Genomic DNA, 25,476 nt, shown 5'->3' on the forward strand with positions numbered 1-25,476 from the left:
TATTTATTCATTTCGAGATGGAGTCTCGCTTTGTCGCCCAGGCTGGAGTGCAGTGGTGCGATCTTGGCTCACTGCAAGCTCTGCCTCCCAGCTTCACGCCATTCTCCTGCCTCAGCCTCCTGAGTAGCTGGGTCTACAGGCACCCACCACTGCGACTGGCTAATTTTTTGTATTTTTAGTAGAGATGGGGCTTCACCGTGGTCTCGATCTCCTGACCTTGTGATCCGCCCACCTTGGCCTCCCAAAATGCTGGGATTACAGGTGTGAACCGCCGCACCGGGCCAGCAACAATATTTTTAACATTTCAAAGTCACTAGGAGAGAGGAAATGATACCAACAAGTAGACATAGTAAATATTGAAGGAGATAGATACCCCAAAGACCCTGACTTGATCATTACACTTTCTATGCATGTAACAAAAACTCATTATTCACTTTGTTTGGGGAAAATAATATTTGGGTCTTTTGCCCATATCAAGGTAAAACAAAGCTCTCATATTATGACTGAACTACATAATAACATACAAGATTAATTTTATTTTTAGTTGTTGGAGGTGTATCTCTACTGTAAAGAGGTCTCCGAGAAGTTGAGTTAGAGCTGTTTACAGCCTTAGATAAAACATCTGGGCAAAAAGCTGCATGGTACGTCTCTGTTTATCCCTGAATAAATGGTATGGTAAATACATTTGTAAAATATAAATATATTTATTAAATCTAAAATATCTCTTACTAACCTTGGATAAATATTTGACCCAACACCATTTTCTTGATGAAATGCCAATAATTCCACCATTAGGAAGATTTAGAATTCCTCCCAGTTTTACAAATCCACGAAAACTTTTTTGGTAAAGAACACCATTTGTAAGAAAAAATACTCCATCCCGCGATACGATCACATCAGCCACACTCCGTCTTTCAGCATCACTCAGACTGCCTGGAGGCACTCTGATTCTGGTCCACGTACGGAATGAATCATTTGTTTGAAAGGTCTCCATATCAGTTACCAAAACAACAGATGCAACAACACAAGCATCCCAGGAAACCATTAATTGACTACCACGTGGTGAAGAGATTGGTAAAGAACCAGGAATTTCAGGTATGGTCAACAAAGGAAAAGTCAACACAATAAGAAAATCTGCAATAAAGCAATCTTGAAAAGTAACTTGGTTTCCTCTAATCTCCTTTAGTGCATCATCTCTTGTCATTGGTACCATAACATGCCAGGTCCTAAGAAGAGAAAGAAAAGAGAGTAAAATGAGCTCTGCCTCGTCTGCTTCATCTTGTACAGTTGATATTTATCATCTTGAAAACATTTTTAATTTTTATCAATACAAATCTGGATAAGACAAATAGTATTAAAATGCAGCCACTGCCACATTGTTTTTGTCATGCTTCACTCTGGTCCTAAAGGAAAACAATCTTGACTCTTGCAGCTGTTTCTTCTGCAATATGTCTCTGTATTGTCAAGTAAAGATTCTTTTTTTTTTGTTTTTTTTTTGAGACGGAGTCTCACTCTGTCGCCCAGGCTGGAGTGCAGTGGTGCAATCTCGGCTCACTGCAAGCTCCGCCTCCCGGGTTCACGCCATTCTCCTGCCTCAGCCTCCCGAGTAGCTGAGATTACAGGCGTCCGCCACCACGCCCAGCTAATTTTTTGTATTTTTGTAAAGATGGGGTTTCACCATGTTAGCCAGGATGATCTCGATCTCTTGACCTCGTGATCCGCCTGTCTCAGCCTCCCAAAGTGCTGGGATTACAGGCATGAGCCACCGCGCCCGGCCTCAAGTAAAGATTCTTATATGCTCTTTCTTAATATATAATTTTTATACATTATCTATTACCTTCTTTTTTCTCTTTTATTACTGCTACTTGTGGAGCAGGGCTAACTCCTAGGCAGTGTACCCAGAGCCAACCCTATTGCCTTCTTATATGGCAGATCAAGATGTATCTCCCATGTACCATGCCTACTTACACATCTTCTCTCCATCTCTCAAATTAGTTATATTACCTTTTTGGTTACATGAATAGAATGTTTATATTGTTTAGATTTACTGTGTAAATATTGCTTTCTACTGAACCAGTTCTATGAGTATGTTTTCTTCTCTCTACATGCATATATATACATAACTTTTCCTGGAGTTAATACTTGATTTGTTTAAAAATTTTGGTTAGTTTTCCAGTAGGTAGTTAAAATAGCATTTTATGATATTTTCCATGTGATAAATGCAGAGATAATCCAGTATTTGTTTCCTGGGGTCTTCCTTCATTACTCTCTCTTTGCTGCCATTTACAGGATCTCATGCTTTGATCTTTTCTGTTTTGCTAAAGCACATTCCTTAGCACCTTCCTGTGAAAGAATGTATAAACATACATTTTTTGAGACCTTGAATATCTGAAAAGATCTTTATTTTACACACCTGATGAATAATAGGTTAGGGAGAGGGCATTTTCTCCAGTCCTTTGGTAATCAGAATCACTGAGAAAGTCAGGTGATAGATTGATTTTTATTATTTAAATGGTTGTCCTGCTATAAGTTTTTGGGATCATTCCTTTTTCTCGCCAATCTAAAATTTGACAGGGCAGAGTCTATCTTTTGAAGTGGGAACATGGAGTAATATACAAAAGCAAACACTCTGACATATCTTAGAAGCACTGAACATTTCTAAGCAGAGTTTCTCAGCTGGGCAATTCAAATGACAGCAGGCTGAAAGATGTTCAGTAAACACGTCTTGAGTCACTCATTTTCTTAATGAATACATACTTGGGTTGGTGATGATGACATTGTGCCCACTCAGCAGGACCCAGGTGAAGGGGACCTCAAGTTAGGGCAGTTGTAGAACTGTCACCAAACCTCTTATGCCTTAAATCATGTCAAAAAGAAACTCAGTGTAATTTCCACTTTTTGCAAGCCACATCACCTGGCTCTAACATTGGTTCCAATTGCAATTTCTTAAATCACAATATCATTTTGCTACATTGTCCACTGGTTATATAATAACCTCAAATATGCAGTCACTTTGTAACTAGGTATGTATGACTGTTTTGTTTGAATGGACAATTGGTTATCTACAGGCATAAATGGGACTCAGCACAAAAGGGCTGCACAGGGCAAACTGCTCTTTTTTGATTTTCCATATCAATCATTTTATTTTCAAATTTTAATTTTTAAAATTGTGACTATACACTTTTCAAGAATTTTTTGGCTTTCCACTGTATAGCATCCTAATATATATATTCTCTTATTTTTGTGAAGATGCTATTCATATTGGTAAGAGTTCTCCAGAGAATAGAATAGGATATATAGAAACAGACAGAGATTTATTATGAGTGGTTGCCTCTCACATGATTATGGAAGCTGAGAAGTCCCATGATTTGCTGTCTACCAGATTGGAGGCCCAGTAAAGCCAGTGGTATAGTTCCAGTCCAAGTCCAAAGGTGTGAGAACCAGGAGAACCAACAGAGTTAGTCTCAGTCTCAGTCCAGAGACCTCAAAACTGGGATACCAATGTTGTGAGTCCTGGTCCAAGTCTGAAGGCTTGAGAAGCAGGAAAGCCAATGGCTGAGTGCAGGAAAAGATGGATGTTGCAACTCAAGAAGACACAGTGGATTTGCTCTTCTTTTGCCCTTTTGTCCTATTCAAGCCCTCAATGGACTGCATGATGCCCAACCACACTGGTGAGGGTTATCTTCTTTACTCAAGTCTACCAATTCAAATGCTAATCTCTTCCAGAAATACCCTCACAGACACACCCAGAAATAATGTTTACCAGCTATCTGGGCATCCCCTAGCCCAGTAAAGTTGATGCATACAACTAACCATTACAAGTCCATTCATTGTCAACTTGGCACCCATATGCATCTCAAAGTATCTCTAAATAAAGACAATAATGAGGTCATAATTCTACCTAACATGGCACAACAATACTGCACAACAACTGAAAATGCACTACTCTCTTCTCCAGAAGAGGAGGTTGAAGTCCTTCAGTGATGTTTGCTCTTCTCCCAATATTCTGTAACTTAAATTATATGGTAAAAAGTTAACTATATGTATATATATATATACACACACACACAAACATATTCTTAACAAAATAAGGAGGAAATACTCATGACGATTACATTCCGCATTTATATAACTGGTTATGTGGTTATAAGCTGGTATTTATAGCTGACTTCCTCTGCTACCCATTCTGTATTACTTCTGCCTTCTGTAAGAACCTCAGCTGGTCATGGTTCTTTACCTGAGGGATAACTCAAATCTCCATTCCTAAAGTGTCTGGGCCATTTGTAGTCTTGGCTGGAATGGGTTTGTACAGTTTTCCATTGACCTTAATCACAGAGCATGGTAATATTATGAGATGCATAAGGGATCTCCTGTATTTCAGACATAGTCTGCCTTATCTACATTGTGGAATAGTATTCCAAATTCCCCTTGGTAGTCTGGATAAATCACTCCAGCAAACACAGTATCTCCTGTCTTTGCCTGCTGACTCAGAGCCATGAGGAGCCCAAAGTGGTGAGGTGGTAGGCCAGCAGAGCATAAAGTCCTAGGAACTGGAGGCAAAAATCTGCTAATAGGTCTCTAGGGGTAATAGTGAGTGTTGCCACTCCCATTTCCACCCCGACTCCTGGAGTTGAGAATGTTGGCAATTGGAAAAACAACACCATATATTAGGCATGACTCAGAGCATATATAGCCTTCTGGCAAATCTTGCTTAGCCGTTCAAGGTATTGTCACCTGGGGTCACTGTAATCGAGTTTTCAAAAGACTGTTTCACTATTCCATCATGCCAGCTGGAGAACATGGTAAAACCAGTGAATTCCAGGAGCATGGATCCAGTGCTGTCTTCTCTTGCTTTGAAAATAAATGAAATACCATCAGAGTGGATAAGATATTCTGTAAGTCCACCGGATGATAATTATGGCAGAAGGATTGTGTGTAAGGAAGACAAATTCACATCCAAAGTAAGTGTCTATTCCAGTAAGAACAAAACACTGCACTTCCATGATAGAAATGGTTCAGTGTAGTCAGCCTGCCACCAGTTAGCTGGCTAATCACCACACAGAATGGTGTCATATTGGGGGTCCACTGTTCGTATCTGCTGCTGGCAGATTGGGTACTCAGAGATGGCCATAGCCAGATCAGCCTTGGTGAGTGAAAGTCCATGTTGCTGAGCCCATGAATAACCTCAATTTCTGCTACCATGGCTACTTTCTTTCATGAGTGCATTGGGTGATGACAACAGTGACTGGAGAAACAGGCTGACTGGTATGCACAGAATGGGTCATCCTATACATTTAATTGTTAAATCTTCATCTGCTGACATCACTCTTTAGTGATCATTCACATGGGATACAAGTATCTTCACAATTTTTGCACATTCAGAAAGGTTTATCTGCATACCTCTTCCCCATATTTGTCACCAATTTTCCAATCATATTCGTTTGAAGTACCTAATCATCCAGCCAAACCATTGGCTGCAGTCCATGGATTGGTATATAATAGCATGTCTGGTCATTTCTTCTTCCATCCCTTTACTTTCAGTTGATGTGTGTCCTCACAGGTGAAGTGGCAGCTTGTAATTGGGTCTTGTTTTTCAGTTCAATCAGCCACTCTATGTCTTTTGAGAATTTAATCCACTTACATTCAATGTAATTCTACTTCCATTTTAAAATTGTTTTTTAGTTGCTTTATAGATCCTTTCTTCCTGTTTTACTATCTTTCTTTTGGCTAAGAGATTTCCTCTAGTAGCATGATTTTATTCCTTCCATTTTATTTTTGTGACTCTATTGTAGGTTTTTGCTTTGTGGTTACCATGAGGCTCACACATAACATCTTATAGCTATAATAGGTTATTTTAAGCTAATAACAACTTAGATTGAAATTTTTCTATATTTTACTCTACTCTTCCTCACAATCATGATTTATGTCTTTTTATATTGCATATACCTTAACCAATTATTGTGGTTATTATTTTTAATAATTTTGGCTTTTAACTTTTATACAATAAGTCAGTTACAAACCATCATTACAGTATTAGAATATTCTAAATTTGACCTATTTTAGGCATATTTCAGATGTTTTCATATTACTCATTAGCATCCTTCTCTTTCAGTTTGATGCACTCCTTTTAGTATTTCTTGTAAGACAGGTCTAGTGGTGATAAACTCCCTCAGATTTTGTTTGTCTGTGAAAATCTTCATTTTTGAAGGATGGCTTGCCGAGCACAGTATTCTTGGTTGACTTTTCTTTATTCAGCACTTTGAATATGAATGTATCATCCCATTCCCTTCTTGCCTGTAAGACTTCTGCTGAGAAGTCTGAAGCTAGGTGTATTGGAACTCCCTCATATGTTATTTGCTTCTTTTCTCTTGCTTCTTTCAGGATCCTCTCTTTGTCTTTCATCTTTGACAATTTGATTACAATAAGTTTTGGGATAGTCTTATTTGGATTGAATCTGACTGATGACCTTTAATCTTTATGTACCTGGATAATTATAATTTTCTGCAGGTTTCAAAAGTTTCCTATTTCTTTAAGTAAACTTTCTACCCCACTGCAAATCTCTACTCCCTCTTAAACCCCAATGACTTAAGCATTTGCTATTTTGATGCTGTTCCATAAATCCCACTGGCTTTCTTCATTCTTTTGATTCTTTTTTCCACCATAACTGTGTATTTTCAAGTAATCTGTCTTCAGGTTCACAGATATTTTCTTCTCCTTGATCAACTGGCTGTTGACGCTCTCTATTGCATTTTTCATTTTGCTCACTTATTTTTCAGCACTTGCATTTTTGTTTGATTAAAAAAATCAATCTCTATTAAATTTATCATTCTGATCATGTATTGTTTCCTCATTTTGTCGAACTGTTTCTCTGTATTTTCTTGAAGTGCAGTAAGCTTCCTTAAAACAGTTATTTTGAATTATATGTCAGACAGTTCATACATCTCTAACTCTTTAGGGCCAGTCACTGGCACTTTAGTTTGTCCATTTGGGGACACCACATTTCCCTGATTTTTTTGATCTTTCTGGTCATGCATTGATATCTGTGCATTGAAGTAGTAGATATTTATTCCAATCTTCACAGTATAGTTTTGTCTGGGAACACAATTCAACAGTAAGCCTGTCCAGAGATTCTAGGTGGGTCAGCTGGTATGGCCCATAAACCTATGACCATGGTAGCCACGGAAACACTGGGGGGCACCTTAAGCCCAGGACCATCACAGTTGGTACAGCACCAAGCTGAAAACCCTTGGCCACTGAAGATGATGTAGTGATGGGATTCATCTGAAGTCCACAGCCTCTAAGATCTGCCTGCTGCTGAGGTTTCCCCAAAACCTAAGGCCTCTGTAGTGAGCTGGCAGTGATGCAGGCCAGAGATTGAGTCAATTTCCCTTAGCATTCTCCTTCAGGGATGCCCAGAAAGGGGCTATGTTCCTATAGCTGTCCACTTTTTGGTGCTGCTGCATAGCATGCAAAGCCATCTGTAAACCAGGCCCAAATTTTCTTTTCCTCTGTTAACTCATTGTAGGGAATGCCCCATGAGACCATAGGTGCAAATGGGGAGAGAGAAGACAGTGTAGCAGCAGTAGGAACCATGCAAATTTGGGCCACTTCCCCTAAAATTTACTTGTCCCTTGAGGGCCTGTTAGGGTCCAATCATGTATATACCACTTCCATCTGATAATGGAGTATTGTGTTGCTGTGCATGTCCAACATTATGACTCACTGAGTCAAGTAACACCCAGTTCATGATGGACAGCTAGGGTTGCATGGTAACTTGGTGGCCCATGGTCAAGCATTCGGTCTCTGCTAAAGCCCAATAGTAGCCCAAGAATTGTCTCCTAAAAGGAGAGTAGTTATCCAAGGATGATGAAAGGGGCCTTTCTCCAAAATCCAAAGGGAGTGTGGTTCAATTTACCTGTAAGGGCCTGCCAAAGGCTCTATATACCATCCCTATCTGCTAGATCAAATGGCCCAAGTGGCAGAGCAGTTTGCACAGCAGCCTGGACCTATTGTAGAGCCTTCTCTTATCCTGGGTCCCACTGAAAACTCACAGCTTTTTGGGCTACCTGGGAAATGGCCCAGCATAACGTTCCCAAATGAGGAATATATTGCCTCCAAAATCCAAAGAGGCCCATTAGGCACTGTGCCTCTTTCTTGGTTATAGGAGGTGCCAGATGCAAACAACTTAACCTTCACCTTAGAAGGGATATCTTGATAGGCCTCACACCACAGGAATGCAAGAAATTTCACAGAGGTAGAAGGCCTCAAATTTGAGTTGGATTTATTTTCCACTCTTTAGCTTGTGAATGTCTTACCAATATATCTAGGGTCATTGCCACCTCTTGCTCACTATGTCCAATCAACATAATGTCATCAATATAATGGACCAGTGTGATATCTTATGAAAGGGAAAGGTGACCAAGATGCCTGCAAACTAAATTATGACATAGGGCTAGAGAGTTGATATACCCTTGAGGTAGGACATTGAAGGTGTATTGCTGGCCTTGCCCATGGAAGGTAAACTGTTTCTGTTGGGCTTCATAGACAGGGATGGAAAAAAAGGCATTTGCCAGATCAATAACTGCATAGCATGTAGCAAGGGATGTGTTAATTTGCTCAAGCAATGAAACACATCTGGTACAGCGGCTGCAATTGGAGTTACCACCTGGTTAAGCTTATGACAACTCACTATCATTCTCCAACATCCATCTGTCTTCTGCACCAGCCAGATACATAAGTTGAATGGGGACGTGGAAATCATACCATCCCTGCATCTTCCAGTTTCTTGATGGTGGCACTAGTCTTTGCAGTCCCTTCAGGAATTCAGCATTGCTTTTGATTTACTATTTTCCAAGGTAGAGGCAGTGCTAGTGCCTTCCGCATGGCCTTACTCACCATAATTATCCTCACTTCACAGGACAGGAACTAACATGGGGATTCTGTCAGCTGCTAAGTATTATCCCAAGTATGCATCCTAGAACTGAAGGAAGAATCACAGCATGGGTTTGGAGACCACTGGATTCACTGTGAGACAGGCCTGAGTTAAAACTCCATTGATCATCTAACCTCCATCAGCCCATGTTCTGATAGAGGCCCACGGTGACATTTTGGATCTCCTGGAGTCAGTGTCAGTTCAGAGCCAGTAGCCAGTAAGCTGTGAAATGTCTGATATTTCCTTTTCCCCAATGTGCAATTACCCTGGTTAGAGGCCACAGGTCTCTCTGAGGTAGGCTGGGAAAAGATTCACAACATATATTTCTATGGTGAATAAAGGTCCTTCCTGAAGGGGATGCAGCCGCCTCTTTATTTAAGGGCTTTTGGGTCTATAGACAGGCTCAAGTGTACTATGTATATGTTTTGTGAAGTTTTCTTTTGCTCCCTGCTTTGTGCTGTTTCTTCTGATTTCCATTTTTCTGGTTATTGAGTTAGGTGTCTGACTATCATATTGCAGGCTTTCTGTAATTTTCTGGTGGTCCTTCACTGTGCACTAATATTTAAGAAAGGAGCCATGACAAGGTGTGAGTCAGCTTTATCACTGAGCGTATGATACCTCTTGCTTCCATTGTGACCCACTGTTTCTCCCCACACCTCATAATATAAGTTCTTTTAAGTAGGTCTGATCAGTTAATCCAAAGAAGAATCCTCTCTTATCTTGTCAAGAGGATATATGTTATGTTTCCATATTTAGGGAGCAGGGCTGAAAAAAAGGGCTGAATGCACACTGGGGAGTTCCTACCATATTATTTTATACACACACACACACACACACACACACACACACACACACACACAGTTATTGACTATAGTCACCCTGATGCACAATAATCTGAAAACTTATTCCTCCTGTAAATCTGAACTTTTGTACCCTTTGATTAATACTTCCTCCTTTTCACACCCTCCCCCATCCCCCACCTTGGCTCTGGTAACCATCATTCTACTCTCTACTTCTATGAGGTAAACTTTTTTAGCATTTTCATGTAAGTGAGATCATACAGTATTTGTCCTTCTGTGCCTGGCTCATTTCTCTTAGTGTAATGTCCTCCAGGTTTCCCTACGTTGTTGCAAGTGACAGAATTTCCTTCTTTTTAGAAGGCTGAATAGTATTCCATTGTGTACATATATCACATCTTCTTTATCCATGCATCTTCTGATGGACACACAGGTTGCTTCCATATCTCAGCTATTGTGAATCAGTGAACACGGGAATGCAGATATCCCTTCTACATACTGATTTCAATTCCTTTGGATATACACTTAGAAGTGGGATTGCTGGATCCCACTGGTAGCTGTAGTGGATTGCTGGTAATTCCATTTTGAGTTTTTTGAGAAACTTCCATACCATTTCCCATAATGGCTATATTAAATTATATTCCCAACAACAATGTACCAGGGATACTTTTCATCCACATCTTTACCAACACTTGTTATCTTTTGTCATTTTGACAAAAGTCACTCTAATAGGTATGAGGTGATACCTTGCTGTGCTTTGAATGTGCATTTCCCTAATGATGAGAGATGCTGCACTTTTTTCCACATACCTATCGTATTGTTGTTTGGAATCTGTAGTTGGGCAGGGCTCCATGCTGGGATCCAAGGCTAGGTGAGGTGTACAGAGTGGACAGGGCCAGAGGCTATGCTCCACACACATGCATTGGCTGAGCTTATCTTTAGATCCAGGGTAGTCTTATACATCATGGTATACTATGCAGCCATAAAAAAGAATAAAATATGTCCTGTGCAGCAACATAAATGAAGCTGGATGCCATTATCTTCAGTGAAATAACTCAGAAACAGAAAACCAAATACTGCATGTTCTCACTTATAAGTAAGTGGGAGCTAAACAACAAGTACACACTGACATAGAGATGGAAATAATAGACAGTGGGGACTCCATAAAGGGACAGAGTGGGAGGGGAGTGAGGGTTAAAAAGTTGCCTATTGAGTACAATGCTCACTATTTGGGTAATGGGTACACTAGGTGCCCAAATATCACCATTACTCAGTATATCCATGTAACAAACCTACACACGTACACCTTGAATCTAAAATTTAAAAACAGAAAAGCACAGCATCAAGGTGTGGTAGAGTCGCCACTCAGCTGTTGGTGTTGTGTGAGGCCAGATACTCCCTCTGCAGGTAAATGCTGACCCACACTTGCCTCCTGCTAGGGGCAAGGCTTCAGGAAAACACCAGGGCTTGGGTGGAACACTGCTCTACCTCTGCGGTTGAGTGGGGCCAGATGCTCCCTCCAGAGGAGAACACGGACCTGCACCTGCCTTCTGGCCTGGGGAAGGTTTAAGGAGAATGCTGGGGCTGGACGGGGAAGCTGGCTAGCGACGTGAGGCTGGCAGACCTGTGGGCCATGTTTCTTGCAGAGTGATGCTGTTGGCTAGTCCCTCTGGTGTGGTGCCCCATTTGCCAGAATGCAGAGTCATCACTAATGTCACGTGCTGCTTGCTGGTTGCTGTGTGCTCCAGGCCTCGTTCTTCATTTCTAACTGATCCCGGGTGGTCTAGCCCTGCCAGCACTCCCAGTGTGTTCTGTGGGGTGAGACAGGACTAAGCCTCCCATGAAGGGTCCCAGAATGGTGGAAAAGTTGAATATCCAACTTTACTATCTTTCCCCATGGGGGAAACTGTGGGCCTAGGGGAATCTGTGTGTGGCACTGTGTAGCTTGGGAGATACGTGACATGGTCAAAGAGAAACAATTCCTCTTACCCTCTGAATATGGCTTTTCTTAGTTCTGCAGTCCAACGGGGTGTTTCAGCTTCACTTCTGAGTTCTTGGATATTGGCAAAGGTATTCTTGTTTGTGGATAGTTGCTAGCTGGATTTCTAGGGGTGTGGGGAGTTGGGCCAGAGAACTCCAATTCTACCATCTTGCTGATGCAACTTCCCACCAATTTAGAATTCTCTTCTGTAAGTGCTTAACAGAATTGCTAAACCTACTCAGTTACCACTTCTCCCTCTGCTTTCTATCTTTTGTTCTTGCCTCCCTTCCAATTTTTGACTTCATAGGTTTGTAACCTTAAAATATTTTTTTTCTCCCTGTCATTTTGGTAAGATTTTGGGAGAGAATAGAGATAAATAAACATACTTAATCTGCCATGTTTTAATTTATCTTCATTTAACTAAGTTTCCATAAGCCATGTTCCTTTTGTTCTTTTGAAAAGATTTTTTAAAAAGAAGAGATGGGGATCTCATTATGTTGCCCAGGCTGGTCTCAAACTCCCGGGCTCCAGACATCCTCCTGTGTTAGCCTCCCGAGGGTGAGAGCACTGTACCCAGCCTTGTTATGTCCTGCTTAGGAGCTTCGGTGGCCCTTAATTATATACAGGAAAAAACCCTCGAACATTTCCAAATGATTTTCTGGGAATCTCCATGTGTTTTTCCTTTTCTTTGCTAATCAATTTCATTTGCCATATTATATTTCAGATGTGTTCTTTCCTCCTTCCAAAACTGTTTATAGTCTTCGCCTCTCTTGGAGTACCCACTTCCCTCTTCTCCTTCCCTGTACTATACGTGTTCTCTAAGGTCCTGCACAATTACTACCTCTTGTGTTTTTCTTTCTTGTTTTACCACAAAATATATCTTTTATAAGAATACTATTTCCGGGGGGCGGAGTAAGATGGCCGAATAGGAACAGCTCCAGTCTCCAACTCCCAGTGCAAGCGACACAGAAGACTGGTGATTTCTGCATTTTCAACTGAGGTACTGGGTTCATCTCACTAGGGAGTGCTGGACAATCGGTGCTGGTCAGCTGCTGCAGCCCGACTAGTGAGAGCTGAAGCAGGGCAAGGCATCGCCTTACCTGGGAAGCGCAAGGGGAAAGAGAATCCCTTTTCCTAGCCAGGGGAACTGAGACACACAACACCTGGAAAATCGGATAACTCCCACCCCAATACTGCGCTTTAAGCAAACAGGCACACCAGGAGATTATATCCCACAACTGGCCGGGAGGGTCCCACACCCACGGAGCCTCCCTCATTGCTAGCACAGCAGTCTGCGATCTAACCGCAAGGCAGCAGCGAGGCTGGGGAAGGGGTGCCCGCCATTGCTGAGGCTTAAGTAGGTAAACAAAGCCGCTGGGAAGCTCGAACTGGGTGGAGCTCACAGCAGCTCAAGGAAACCTGCCTGTCTCTGTAGACTCCACCTCTAGGGACAGGGCACAGATAAACAACAACAAAAGCAGCAGAAACCTCTGCAGACGCAAATGACTCTGTCTGACAGCTTTGAAGAGAGCGGTGGATCTCCCAACACGGAGGTTGAGATCTCAGAAGGGACAGACTGCCTGCTCAAGTGGGTCCCTGACCCCTGAGTAGCCTAACTGGGAGACATCCCCCACTAGGGGCAGTCTGACACCCCACACCTCACAGGGTGGAGTACACCCCTGAGAGGAAGCCTCCAAAGCAAGAATCAGACAGGTACACTCACTGTTCAGCAATATTCTATCTTCTGCAGCTTCTGCTGCTGACACCCAGGCAAACAGGGTCTGGAGTGGACCTCAAGCAATCTCCAACAGACCTACAGCTGAGGGTCCTGACTGTTAGAAGGAAAACTATCAAACAGGAAGGACACCTACACCAAAACCCCATCAGTACGTCACCATCATCATCAAAGACCAGCGGCAGATAAAACCACAAAGATGGGGAAAAAGCAGGGCAGAAAAGCTGGAAATTCAAAAAATAAGAGCGCATCTCCCCTGGCAAAGGAGCGCAGCTCATCGGCAGCAACGGATCAAAGCTTGATGGAGAATGACTTTGACGAGATGAGAGAAGAAGGCTTCAGTCCATCAAACTTCTCAGAGCTAAAGGAGGAATTACGTACCCAGCGCAAAGAAACTAAAAATCTTGAAAAAAAAGTGGAAGAATTGATGGCTAGAGTAATTAATGCAGAGAAGGTCATAAACGAAATGAAAGAGATGAAAACCATGACACGAGAAATACGTGACAAATGCACAAGCTTCAGTAACCGACTCGATCAACTGGAAGAAAGAGTATCAGCGATTGAGGATCAAATGAACGAAATGAAGCGAGAAGAGAAACCAAAAGAAAAAAGAAGAAAAAGAAATGAACAAAGCCTGCAAGAAGTATGGGATTATGTAAAAAGACCAAATCTACGTCTGATTGGGGTGCCTGAAAGTGAGGGGGAAAATGGAACCAAGTTGGAAAACACTCTTCAGGATATCATCCAGGAGAACTTCCCCAACCTAGTAGGGCAGGCCAACATTCAAATCCAGGAAATACAGAGAACACCACAAAGATACTCCTCGAGAAGAGCAACTCCAAGACACATAATTGCCAGATTCACCAAAGTTGAAATGAAGGAAAAAATCTTAAGGGCAGCCAGAGAGAAAGGTCGGGTTACCCACAAAGGGAAGCCCATCAGACTAACAGCAGATCTCTCGGCAGAAACTCTACAAGCCAGAAGAGAGTGGGGGCCAATATTCAACATTCTTAAAGAAAAGAATTTTAAACCCAGAATTTCATATCCAGCCAAACTAAGTTTCATAAGTGAAGGAGAAATAAAATCCTTTACAGATAAGCAAATGCTTAGAGATTTTGTCACCACTAGGCCTGCCTTACAAGAGACCCTGAAGGAAGCACTAAACATGGAAAGGAACAACCGGTACCAGCCATTGCAAAAACATGCCAAAATGTAAAGACCATCGAGGCTAGGAAGAAACTGCATCAACTAACGAGCAAAATAACTAGTTAATATCATAACGGCAGGATCAAGTTCACACATAACAATATTAACCTTAAATGTAAATGGACTAAATGCTCCAATTAAAAGACACAGACTGGCAAACTGGATAAAGAGTCAAGACCCATCAGTCTGCTGTATTCAGGAGACCCATCTCACACGCAGAGACATACATAGGCTCAAAATAAAGGGATGGAGGAAGATTTACCAAGCAAATGGAGAACAAAAAAAAGCAGGGGTTGCAATACTAGTCTCTGATAAAACAGACTTTAAACCATCAAAGATCAAAAGAGACAAAGAAGGCCATTACATAATGGTAAAGGGATCAATTCAACAGGAAGAGCTAACTATCCTAAATATATATGCACCCAATACAGGAGCACCCAGATTCATAAAGCAAGTCCTTAGAGACTTACAAAGAGACTTAGACTCCCATACAATAATAATGGGAGACTTCAACACTCCACTGTCAACATTAGACAGATCAACGAGACAGAAAGTTAACAAGGATATCCAGGAATTGTACTCATCTCTGCAGCAAGCAGACCTAATAGACATCTATAGAACTCTCCACCCCAAATCAACAGAATATACATTCTTCTCAGCACCACATCACACTTATTCCAAAATTGACCACATAATTGGAAGTAAAGCACTCCTCAGCAAATGTACAATAACAGAAATTATAACAAACTGTCTCTCAGACCACAGTGCAATCAAACTAGAACTCAGGACTAAGAAACTCAATCAAAACCGCTCAACTACATGGAAACTGAACAACCTGCTCCTGAATGACTACTGGGTACATAACGAAATGAAGGCAGAAATAAAGATGTTCTTTGAAACCAATGAGAACAAAGATACAACATACCAGAATCTCTGGGACACATTTAAAGCAGTGTGTAGAGGGAAATTTATAGCACTAAATGCCCACAAGAGAAAGCAGGAAAGATCTAAAATTGACCCTCTAACATCACAATTAAAAGAACTAGAGAAGCAAGAGCAAACACATTCAAAAGCTAGCAGAAGGCAAGAAATAGCTAAGATCAGGGCAGAACTGAAGGAGATAGAGACACAAAAAACCCTCCAAAAAATCAATGAATCCAGGAGCTGGTTTTTTGAAAAGATCAACAAAATTGACAGACCGCTAGCAAGACTAATAAAGAAGAAAAGAGAGAAGAATCAAATAGACGCAATAAAAAATGATAAAGGGGATATCACTACCGACCCCACAGAAATACAAACTACCATCAGAGAATACTATAAACACCTCTACGCAAATAAACTAGAAAATCTAGAAGAAATGGATAATTTCCTGGACACTTACACTCTTCCAAGACTAAACCAGGAAGAAGTTGAATCCCTGAATAGGCCAATAGCAGGCTCTGAAATTGAGGCAATAATTAATAGCCTACCAACGAAAAAAAGTCCAGGACCAGATGGATTCACAGCTGAATTCTACCAGAGGTACAAGGAGGAGCTGGTACCATTCCTTCTGAAACTATTCCAATCAATAGAAAAAGAGGGAAACCTCCCTAACTCATTTTATGAGGCCAACATCATCCTGATACCAAAGCCTGGCAGAGACACAACAAAAAAAGAGAATTTTAGACCAATATCCCTGATGAACATCGATGCAAAAATTCTCAATAACATACTGGCAAACCGGATTCAGCAGCACATCAAAAAGCTTATCCACCATGATCAAGTGGGCTTCATTCCTGGGATGCAAGGCTGGTTCAACATTCGCAAATCAATAAACATAATCCAGCATATAAACAGAACCAAAGACAAGAACCACATGATTATCTCAATAGATGCAGAAAAGGCTTTTGACAAAATTCAACAGCCCTTCATGCTAAAAACGCTCAATAAATTCGGTATTGATGGAACGTACCTCAAAATCATAAGAGCTATTTATGACAAACCCACAGCCAATATCATACTGAATGGGCAAAAACTGAAAAAATTCCCTTTGAAAACTGGCACAAGACAGGGATGCCCTCTCTCACCACTCCTATTCAACATAGTGTTGGAAGTTCTGGCTAGGGCAATCAGGCAAGAGAAAGAAATCAAGGGTATTCAGTTAGGAAAAGAAGAAGTCAAATTGTCCCTCTTTGCAGATGACATGATTGTATATTTAGAAAACCCCATTGTCTCAGCCCAAAATCTCCTTAAGCTGATAAGCAACTTCAGCAAAGTCTCAGGATACAAAATTAATGTGCAAAAATCACAAGCATTCTTATACACCAGTAACAGACAAACAGAGAGTCAAATCAGGAATGAACTTCCATTCACAATTGCTTCAAAGAGAATAAAATACCTAGGAATCCAACTTACAAGGGATGTAAAGGACCTCTTCAAGGAGAACTACAAACCACTGCTCAGTGAAATAAAAGAGGACACAAACAAATGGAAGAACATACCATGCTCATGGATAGGAAGAATCAATATCGTGAAAATGGCCATACTGCCCAAGGTTATTTATAGATTCAATGCCATCCCCATCAAGCTACCAATGAGTTTCTTCACAGAATTGGAAAAAACTGCTTTAAAGTTCATATGGAACCAAAAAAGAGCCCGCATCTCCAAGACAATCCTAAGTCAAAAGAACAAAGCTGGAGGCATCACGCTACCTGACTTCAAACTATACTACAAGGCTACAGTAACCGAAACAGCATGGTACTGGTACCAAAACAGAGATATAGACCAATGGAACAGAACAGAGTCCTCAGAAATAATACCACACATCTACAGCCATCTGATCTTTGACAAACCTGAGAGAAACAAGAAATGGGGAAAGGATTCCCTATTTAATAAATGGTGCTGGGAAAATTGGCTAGCCATAAGTAGAAAGCTGAAACTGGATCCTTTCCTTACTCCTTATATGAAAATTAATTCAAGATGGATTAGAGACTTAAATGTTAGACCTAATACCATAAAAACCCTAGAGGAAAACCTAGGTAGTACCATTCAGGACATAGGCATGGGCAAAGACTTCATGTCTAAAACACCAAAAGCAATGGCAGCAAAAGCCAAAATTGACAAATGAGATCTAATTAAACTAAAAAGCTTCTGCACAGCAAAAGAAACTACCATCAGAGTGAACAGGCAACCTACAGAATGGGAGAAAATTTTTGCAATCTACTCATCTGACAAAGGGCTAATATCCAGAACCTACAAAGAACTCAAATTTACAAGAAAAAAACAAACAACCCCATCAAAAAGTGGGCAAAGGAGATGAACAGACATTTCTCAAAAGAAGACATTCATACAGCCAACAGACACATGAAAAAATGCTCATCATCACTGGCCATCAGAGAAATGCAAATCAAAACCACAATGAGATACCATCTCACACCAGTTAGAATGGCGATCATTAAAAAGTCAGGAAACAACAGGTGCTGGAGAGGACGTGGAGAAATAGGAACACTTTTACACTGTTGGTGGGATTGTAAACTAGTTCAACCATTATGGAGAACAGTATGGCGATTCCTCAAGGATCTAGAACTAGATGTACCATATGACCCAGCCATCCCATTACTGGGTATATACCCAAAGGATTATAAATCATGCTGCTATAAAGACACATGCACACGTATGTTTATTGCGGCACTATTCACAATAGCAAAGACTTGGAATCAACCCAAATGTCCATCAGTGACAGACTGGATTAAGAAAATGTGGCACATATACACCATGGAATACTATGCAGCCATAAAAAAGGATGAGTTTGTGTCCTTTGTAGGGACATGGATGCAGCTGGAAACCATCATTCTTAGCAAACTATCACAAGAACAGAAAACCAAACACCGCATGTTCTCACTCATAGGTGGGAACTGAACAATGAGATCACTTGGACTCGGGAAGGGGAACATCACACACCGGGGCCTATCATGGGGAGGGGGAAGGGGGGAGGGATTGCATTGGGAGTTATACCTGATGTAAATGATGAGTTGATGGGTGCTGACGAGTTGATGGGTGCAGCACAGCAACATGGCGCAAGTATACGTATGTAACAAACCTGCACGTTATGCACATGTACCCTAGAACTTAAAGTATAATAATAATTAAAAAATATTAAAAAAATAAAAAATATGAAAAAAAAAGAATAATATTTCCTAAGCTCATATTAGTCTTTCATGTTAATGGAATGTTATGACATCCAAGGCTACATATTCTAAATAGTTCTCTGAATTCTCTACCCATGCATATTTTCCTTATATTTATTTTAAAGTATAACTTAATTTCATTATGATTATGTCACGTATACAAAAGAGTATATAATGCACATACACCATTTAAAGAACACTAAGACAAACACCTGTCTGTTAATCACCCAGATCAAGAATCAGAACATTACCAATACCTTAAAAATTTCCTGTATGCCGCACCTTCCCTACCTCCCCCACCTGCTCACAGGTAATCACTGACCTGACTTAGTGATTGCATTTATGTTTACATTCCCATGTTTTTTGTTTGTTTGTTTGTTTGTTTTGGTGGGGAGACAGGGTCTCACTCTTCCACCCAGGCTGGAGTGCAGTGGCAAGATCATGGCTCACTGCAGCCTCACTCTCCTGGGCTCAAGAAAGCCTCCCACCTCAACCTCCCAGGTAGCCAGGACCACAGGCGCAAACCGCCAAGCCCAGATCATTAAAACAATTTTTTTTTTTAAAAGAGACAGGGTCTCCTTACGTTGCCTAGGCTGGCCTTGAACTCCTGGGCTCAAGCAATACTCCCACCTTGGTCCCCCAAAGTGTTGGGATTACTGGTCTGCGCAACTGTGCCTGGCCTCCCATGCGTTTTTACACCTAGTTTTGCCACATATATGTCTTAACAACATAGAAGTGCAAAGAGAAATAGAAAAATCCACTATTATCTCTTGCAACTTCAGCAACTCTCTACCATTAATTAACAGATCCAGCAGGCAGAAAATCAGTAAGGACATCGCTGAACTAACCAATCAACTGGATTCAATGGACACTTACAGACTACTTCATCCAACAGCAGGAGAATACATAGTTTTCTCAGTCCCACACAAGTATTCACCAAGATGCACCATATGCCGGGCCATAAAATGCACCTTAACAAAATTTAAAAGAATAGAAATCATACAAAGTATGGTCTCAAACCACAATGTAATTAAACTAGAAGTCAAATTCACATAAAGAGCAGTATCTATTAAATAAACTGGAAAAATAATTAATAATCTTTCAAAACAAAGTACCAGGCCCAGTGACTTTCTTTTTAGGCTAGCGAATGCTAACACTGAAGGAACAAATAATGCTAACTCTCTAGAAACTCTTCCAATAGAAGCAGAGGGAATTTTTCCCAATTCATTCTACGAGGCCAGCCAGCATTGCCCTAATACCAAAACAAGACAAAGACGTCACAAGAAAGGAAAGCTACAGACCTTTTAAATCCAACAATGTGTAAAAAGAATTGCACATCATGACCAAATGAGATTTACTCCAGGTATGCAAGGCTGGTCCCACATTCAAAAAGAAATTAATGTAATCCACCAAATTAACAGGCTAAAGAAGAAAAATCATATAGTAGATGCAGGAAAAGCATCTGACAAAGTCAACACACATTCATGCTAAAAACTCTAAGCAAACTAGCAACAGAGGGGACCTTCTTAAACTTGATAAAAAGAGTCTAAAGAAAGCATACAAAAACTTAACAATGAGAAACTAGGTGCTCTCCTCCTAAGACTGGCTACACGACAAGGATGTCTCCTCTCATTATTCCTATTCAACATAGCATTGGAAATGCTAGCTAACATGAGAAAGTGAAATAAAAGGTGTTCAGATTGGGATGGAATAAATAAAACTGGTTTTTGTTTGCAGATGACATAAACAACTGTTTAGAAAATCTTAAAGAACAGAAAAAGAAAACTCCTGGAACTAATAAAAATTATACCTGCAGGATACAAAGTTCACACAACAGTCAATTCACATGCTTTAAAAAACTAGTTTGAGGATGGAGGCAGAACAAGATGGGTGAATAGAAGCCTTCACCAATCATCTGCTCCATAGGAACATGAAATTTAACAACTACCTACCCAAAAAAGCAACTTCATAAGAGCCAAAATCAAGTGAGTAATCACAGTATCTGGTTTTAACATCATATCAAGGAAACAGACACTGAAGAAGGTGGGAAAGACAGTCTCAAGTTGCCAGTCTTGAGTTGCCAACATCACCCTTTCCCCATCTCTTAGTAGTAGCTGCATCGTACAGACAACCAATCTGTGTGCTTTGGGGAGACAGAGTACAGTGACTGTGGGACTTTCCATCGGAATTCAGTGCTGCCCTGTCACAGTGGAAAGCAACACCAGGCAGAACTCAGACGATACCCACAGAGGGAACATTCTGACCAGCCCTAGCCGGAGAGAATTGCCCATCCTCATGGTGGGAACATGCGTTTTGGCAAGCCTTGCCATCACAGGCTAAAGTTCTCTGGAGTCCTAAATAAACTTGAAAGATAGTCTAGGCCACAAAGACTGCAACTCCTAGGCAAGACCTAGTGCTGTACTGGGCTCAGAGCCAGTGGACAGGGGTGGCATGCAACCTAGTGAGACACCACCCTGGGTCGCTAATGGAGTGCTTGTGCCACCCCTCCCCAACGCTAGGCAGCACAGCTCACAGCTATGAAAGGGACTCCTTCCTTCTGCTTGAGGAGAGGAGAGGGAAGAGTACAAAGGGCTTTGTCTTGCAACTTGGATATCAGCTCAGCCACAGCAGAAAGGACACTGGGCAGTTCTGAGGCCCCCATTCCAGGCCCTAGTTCCTAGATGACATTTCTAGACACACCCTGGGCCAGAAAGGAACCTGCTGCCTTGAAGGGAAGGACCCAGTCCTGGCAGGATTCATCACCAGTTCTTGGGCCCTGAATAAACAGCAGAGGTAGCTAAGTAGTACACATCGCGGGTGTTGGATGAGACTCTGAGATGTGCCAGCTTCATGTGTGACCCAGCACATTCCCAGCTGTGGTAGCTTGAGAAAAGCAGAAGGAAGAGTAAAAGGGACTTTGTCTTGCAGCTTAGGTACCAGCTTGGCCACAGTGGAGTAGGGTACCAAGCGGGCTCTTACGGTCCCCAATTCTAGGTATTGGTTCTCTTAGGGTCCCCATTTCCAGCACTTGCAGCACTTTTAGACTTGCCTTGGGCTAGAGGGGAACCAACTGCCCTGAAAGGTGAGTCCCAAGCCTGGCAGCATTCACCACAAGCTGACTAAAAAGCCTTTGGTCCTTAAGTGAACATTAATTGTAGCCTGACAGCACTCATTGTGGGCCTGTGGTGGTGGTGGCCACAGGAAAAGACTCCTCTGTCTGTGAAAAGGAAAGAGAGGAGTGGAAAGGGCTATGTCTTGTGGTTTGAGTGCCAGTTCAGCTGCAGAAAAATACAGCACCAGGTAGATTTCTAAGGTTTCTGACTCCAGGCCTTGGCTCCCAGATGGTACCTCTGGACCCACATGGGGCCTGGGGGAACTTGCAGCCCTTAAGGGAAAGACACAAGACTGGCTGGCTTCATCATCTGTTGATTGTAGAGCCCTAGGGCCTTAAGCGAACATAGGTGGTAGCCAGGTTACAGCAGGCCTTGGGTGAGATCCAGTGCTGTGCTAGCTTCAGGTCTGACCCAGTGCAGCCCCAGTGGCAGTGGCCACAGGGGTGCTGTGTCACCCCTCCCCCAGCTCCAGGCAGCTCGGCACTGAGAGAGAGAGATTCCGTTTGTTTGGCAGAAAGTAAGAGAAGAGAACAAGAGTGTTTACCTGGTAATTCAGAGAATTTTTCCAGATTTTTTCCAAGACCACCAAGAGTCACAGCATTACTGGGCTTGGGATGCCTCCTAATGCAGATATGGCTGCAGTGACCAAAAACTTAGATCACAACACCCAAGTCCCTTTGAATACCTGGAAAGCCTTCCCAAGAAGGATAGGTAAAAACAAGCTCAGACTGTGAAGTCAACAATAAATACCTAATTCTTCAATGTCCAGACATCAGTGAACAACCACAGGCATCAAGACCATCCAGAAAAACATGACTTCATCAAATGAAGTAAATAAAGCAACAGGGACCTCTCACAGAGAGAAAGAGATATGTGGTCTTTCTAACACAGAATTCAAAATAGCTATTTTGAGGAAACTCAAGAGAAATTCAAGATAATACAGAGAAGGAATTCAGGATCCTATCAGATAAACTTTTTAAAAAAAGAGTTTGAAATAATTAAAAAGAAACAGAAATTCTAGAGTTGAAAAATGCAACTGACATACTGAAGAATGTATCAGAGTCTCTTAATAGCAGAATTGATCAAGCAGAACAAAGAATTAGTAAGCTTGAAGACAGGCTATTTGAAAATATACAATCAGAGAAGACAATAGAAAAAAGAATAAAAAAGAATGAAGTATGCTTACAAGATCTAGAAAATAGCCTCAACGGGGCAAATCTAAGAGTTATGGGCCTTAAAGAGGAGGCAGAGACAGAGATAGGGGTAGAAAGGTTATTCAAAGCGATAATAGCAGAGAACTTCCCAAACCTCAAGAAAGGCATCAATATTCAGTACAAGAAGGTTACAGCACACCAAGCAGATTTCACTCAAAGAAGACTACCTCAAGACATTTAATATCAAACTACTAAAGGTGAAGGATAAAGAAAGGATCCTAAAAGCAGCAAGAGAAAAGAAACAACTAACATACAATGGAGGTCCAATATGTCTCTCAGTGGAAACCTTACAGGCAAGGAGAGAGTCGCATGATATATTTAAAGTGCTGAGGGAAAAAATATTGTACCCTAGAATAGTAAATCTGGGGAAAATATCCTTCAAACATGAAGGAGAAATAAAGATGTTCGCAGACAAACAAAAGCTGAGGAATTTCATCAACACAAGATCTGTCCTACAAGAAATGCTAAAGGGAGATATTTAATTCAAAAGAAAAAGACATTAGTGAGCAGTAAGAAATCATCTGAAGACACACAACTCACTGCTGATTTTAAGTACACAGAAGAACACAGGATATTAAATACTGTAATTGCTGTGTGTAAATTAGTCACATGTTAAGTAGAAAGGCTAAAAGAGGAACCAATCAAAAATAGTAACTACAACAACTTCCAAGACATGGACAGTACAATAAGATGTAAATACGAACAACAAGAAGTTTAAAAGCGGGGGGACGAGGTTAAAGTGTAGAATTCTTATTAGTTTTCTTTTCAAATTTCTCATTCGTTTAGGCAATCAGTGTTGTCATCAGTTTAAAATAATGGGCTATAATTATTTGCAAGCTTCATGGTAGTCTCAAATCAAATAACATACAACAGCTACACAAAAAATAAAAAGCACCAAGAAATTAAAACATACCACCTGAGAAAATCATCGTCACTAAAAGGAAGACAGAAAGGAAAAAAAAAAGGAAGAGAAGACTACACAACAACCATAAAACAAATAACAAAATCACAGAAGTACATCCTTACTTATCAATAATAACATTGGATGTAAATGGACTAAACTCTCCAATCAAAAGACATACAGTGGCTGAACGGATTAAAAAACAAGACTCAACAATCTGTTACCTAAAAGAAACATGCTTAACCTATAAAGACATGAATAAATTGAAAATAAAAGAATGGAAAAATATATTCAATGCAAATGGAAAACAAAATAGGAGGAGTAGCTATACTTATATCAGACAAAATAGATTACAAGACAAAAACCATAAAAAGAGACAAACAAGGTTATTATATAATGATAAAGGGGTCAACTCAGCAAGAGGGCATAACTTTATTGTAAATATATATGCAACTGACACTGAAGCACCCAGATATATAAGGCAAATATTATTAGAGCTAAAGAGAGACATAGACCCCAATACAATAATAGCCAGACACTTCAACATCCCTCTTTTAGCATGGGACAGATTATCCAGACAGAAAATCAACAAAGAAACATTGGACTTAATCTCCACTACAGACCAAATGAACCTAAGAGATACTTACAGAGCATTTTATTCAATAGATATAGAGTGCACATTCTTCTCCTGAACACATGGATCGTTCTCAAGGATAGACCGTATATTAGACCACAAAACAAGTCTTAAAACATTAAAAAAATTCAACTATAAAGTATCTTCTCTGACCACAATAGAATAAAACTAGAAGTCAATAACAAGAGGAATTTTGATAACTATTCGAACACATCAAATTTAAACAATATGCTCCTGAATGACCAGTGGGTCAGTGAAGAAATTAAGAGGGAATTGAAGGGCAGGCAATTATAGTTCAGACAACAGGCATGGATGAAAGAAGGAATTGAAATATTTCTTGAACCAAATCATAAGAGAAACATAACACATACCAGAACCTATGGAATACAGCAAAAGCAGTACTGAGAGAAGTTTATAGCTATAAGTGCCTATACCAAAAATAGTCAAAAAACATCAAACAAACAACCTAATGATACATCTTAAAGAACTAGAAAAGCAAGAGAAAACCAAACCCAAAATTACTAGAAGAAATAACAAAGATCAGAGCAGAGATAAATTAAATTGAAATGAAGAAAACAATACAAAAGATCAATGAAAGGAAAAATTTGTTTTTTGAAAAGATAAATAAAGACTCAAATAAATAAAATTGGAGACGAAAAAGAAGACATTACAACCAATGCCACAGAAATTCAAAGGATCATTAGAGGCTACTATGAGCAACTATACACCAATAAATTGGAAAACCTAGAAGAAATGGATACATTCCTAGACACATACAACCTACCAAGATTGAACTA

General features: G+C 40.7%; 1 protein-coding gene across 1 annotated transcript in view; it reads right to left on the minus strand.

The window, feature by feature from the left end:
• The window catches only part of CATSPERE (catsper channel auxiliary subunit epsilon), a 175,359-nt gene that overhangs the window by 87,466 nt on the left and 62,417 nt on the right, over positions 1 to 25,476 (minus strand). The window contains exon 9 of the mRNA XM_001089826.5: positions 734 to 1,226. Coding sequence (XP_001089826.2) covers positions 734 to 1,226 — 493 coding nt within the window. The remainder of the gene's footprint in view (positions 1 to 733; positions 1,227 to 25,476) is intronic.

The sequence above is a fragment of the Macaca mulatta genome, chromosome 1 (assembly GCF_049350105.2).
Source record: "Macaca mulatta isolate MMU2019108-1 chromosome 1, T2T-MMU8v2.0, whole genome shotgun sequence".
Taxonomy (NCBI): Eukaryota; Metazoa; Chordata; class Mammalia; order Primates; family Cercopithecidae; genus Macaca; species Macaca mulatta.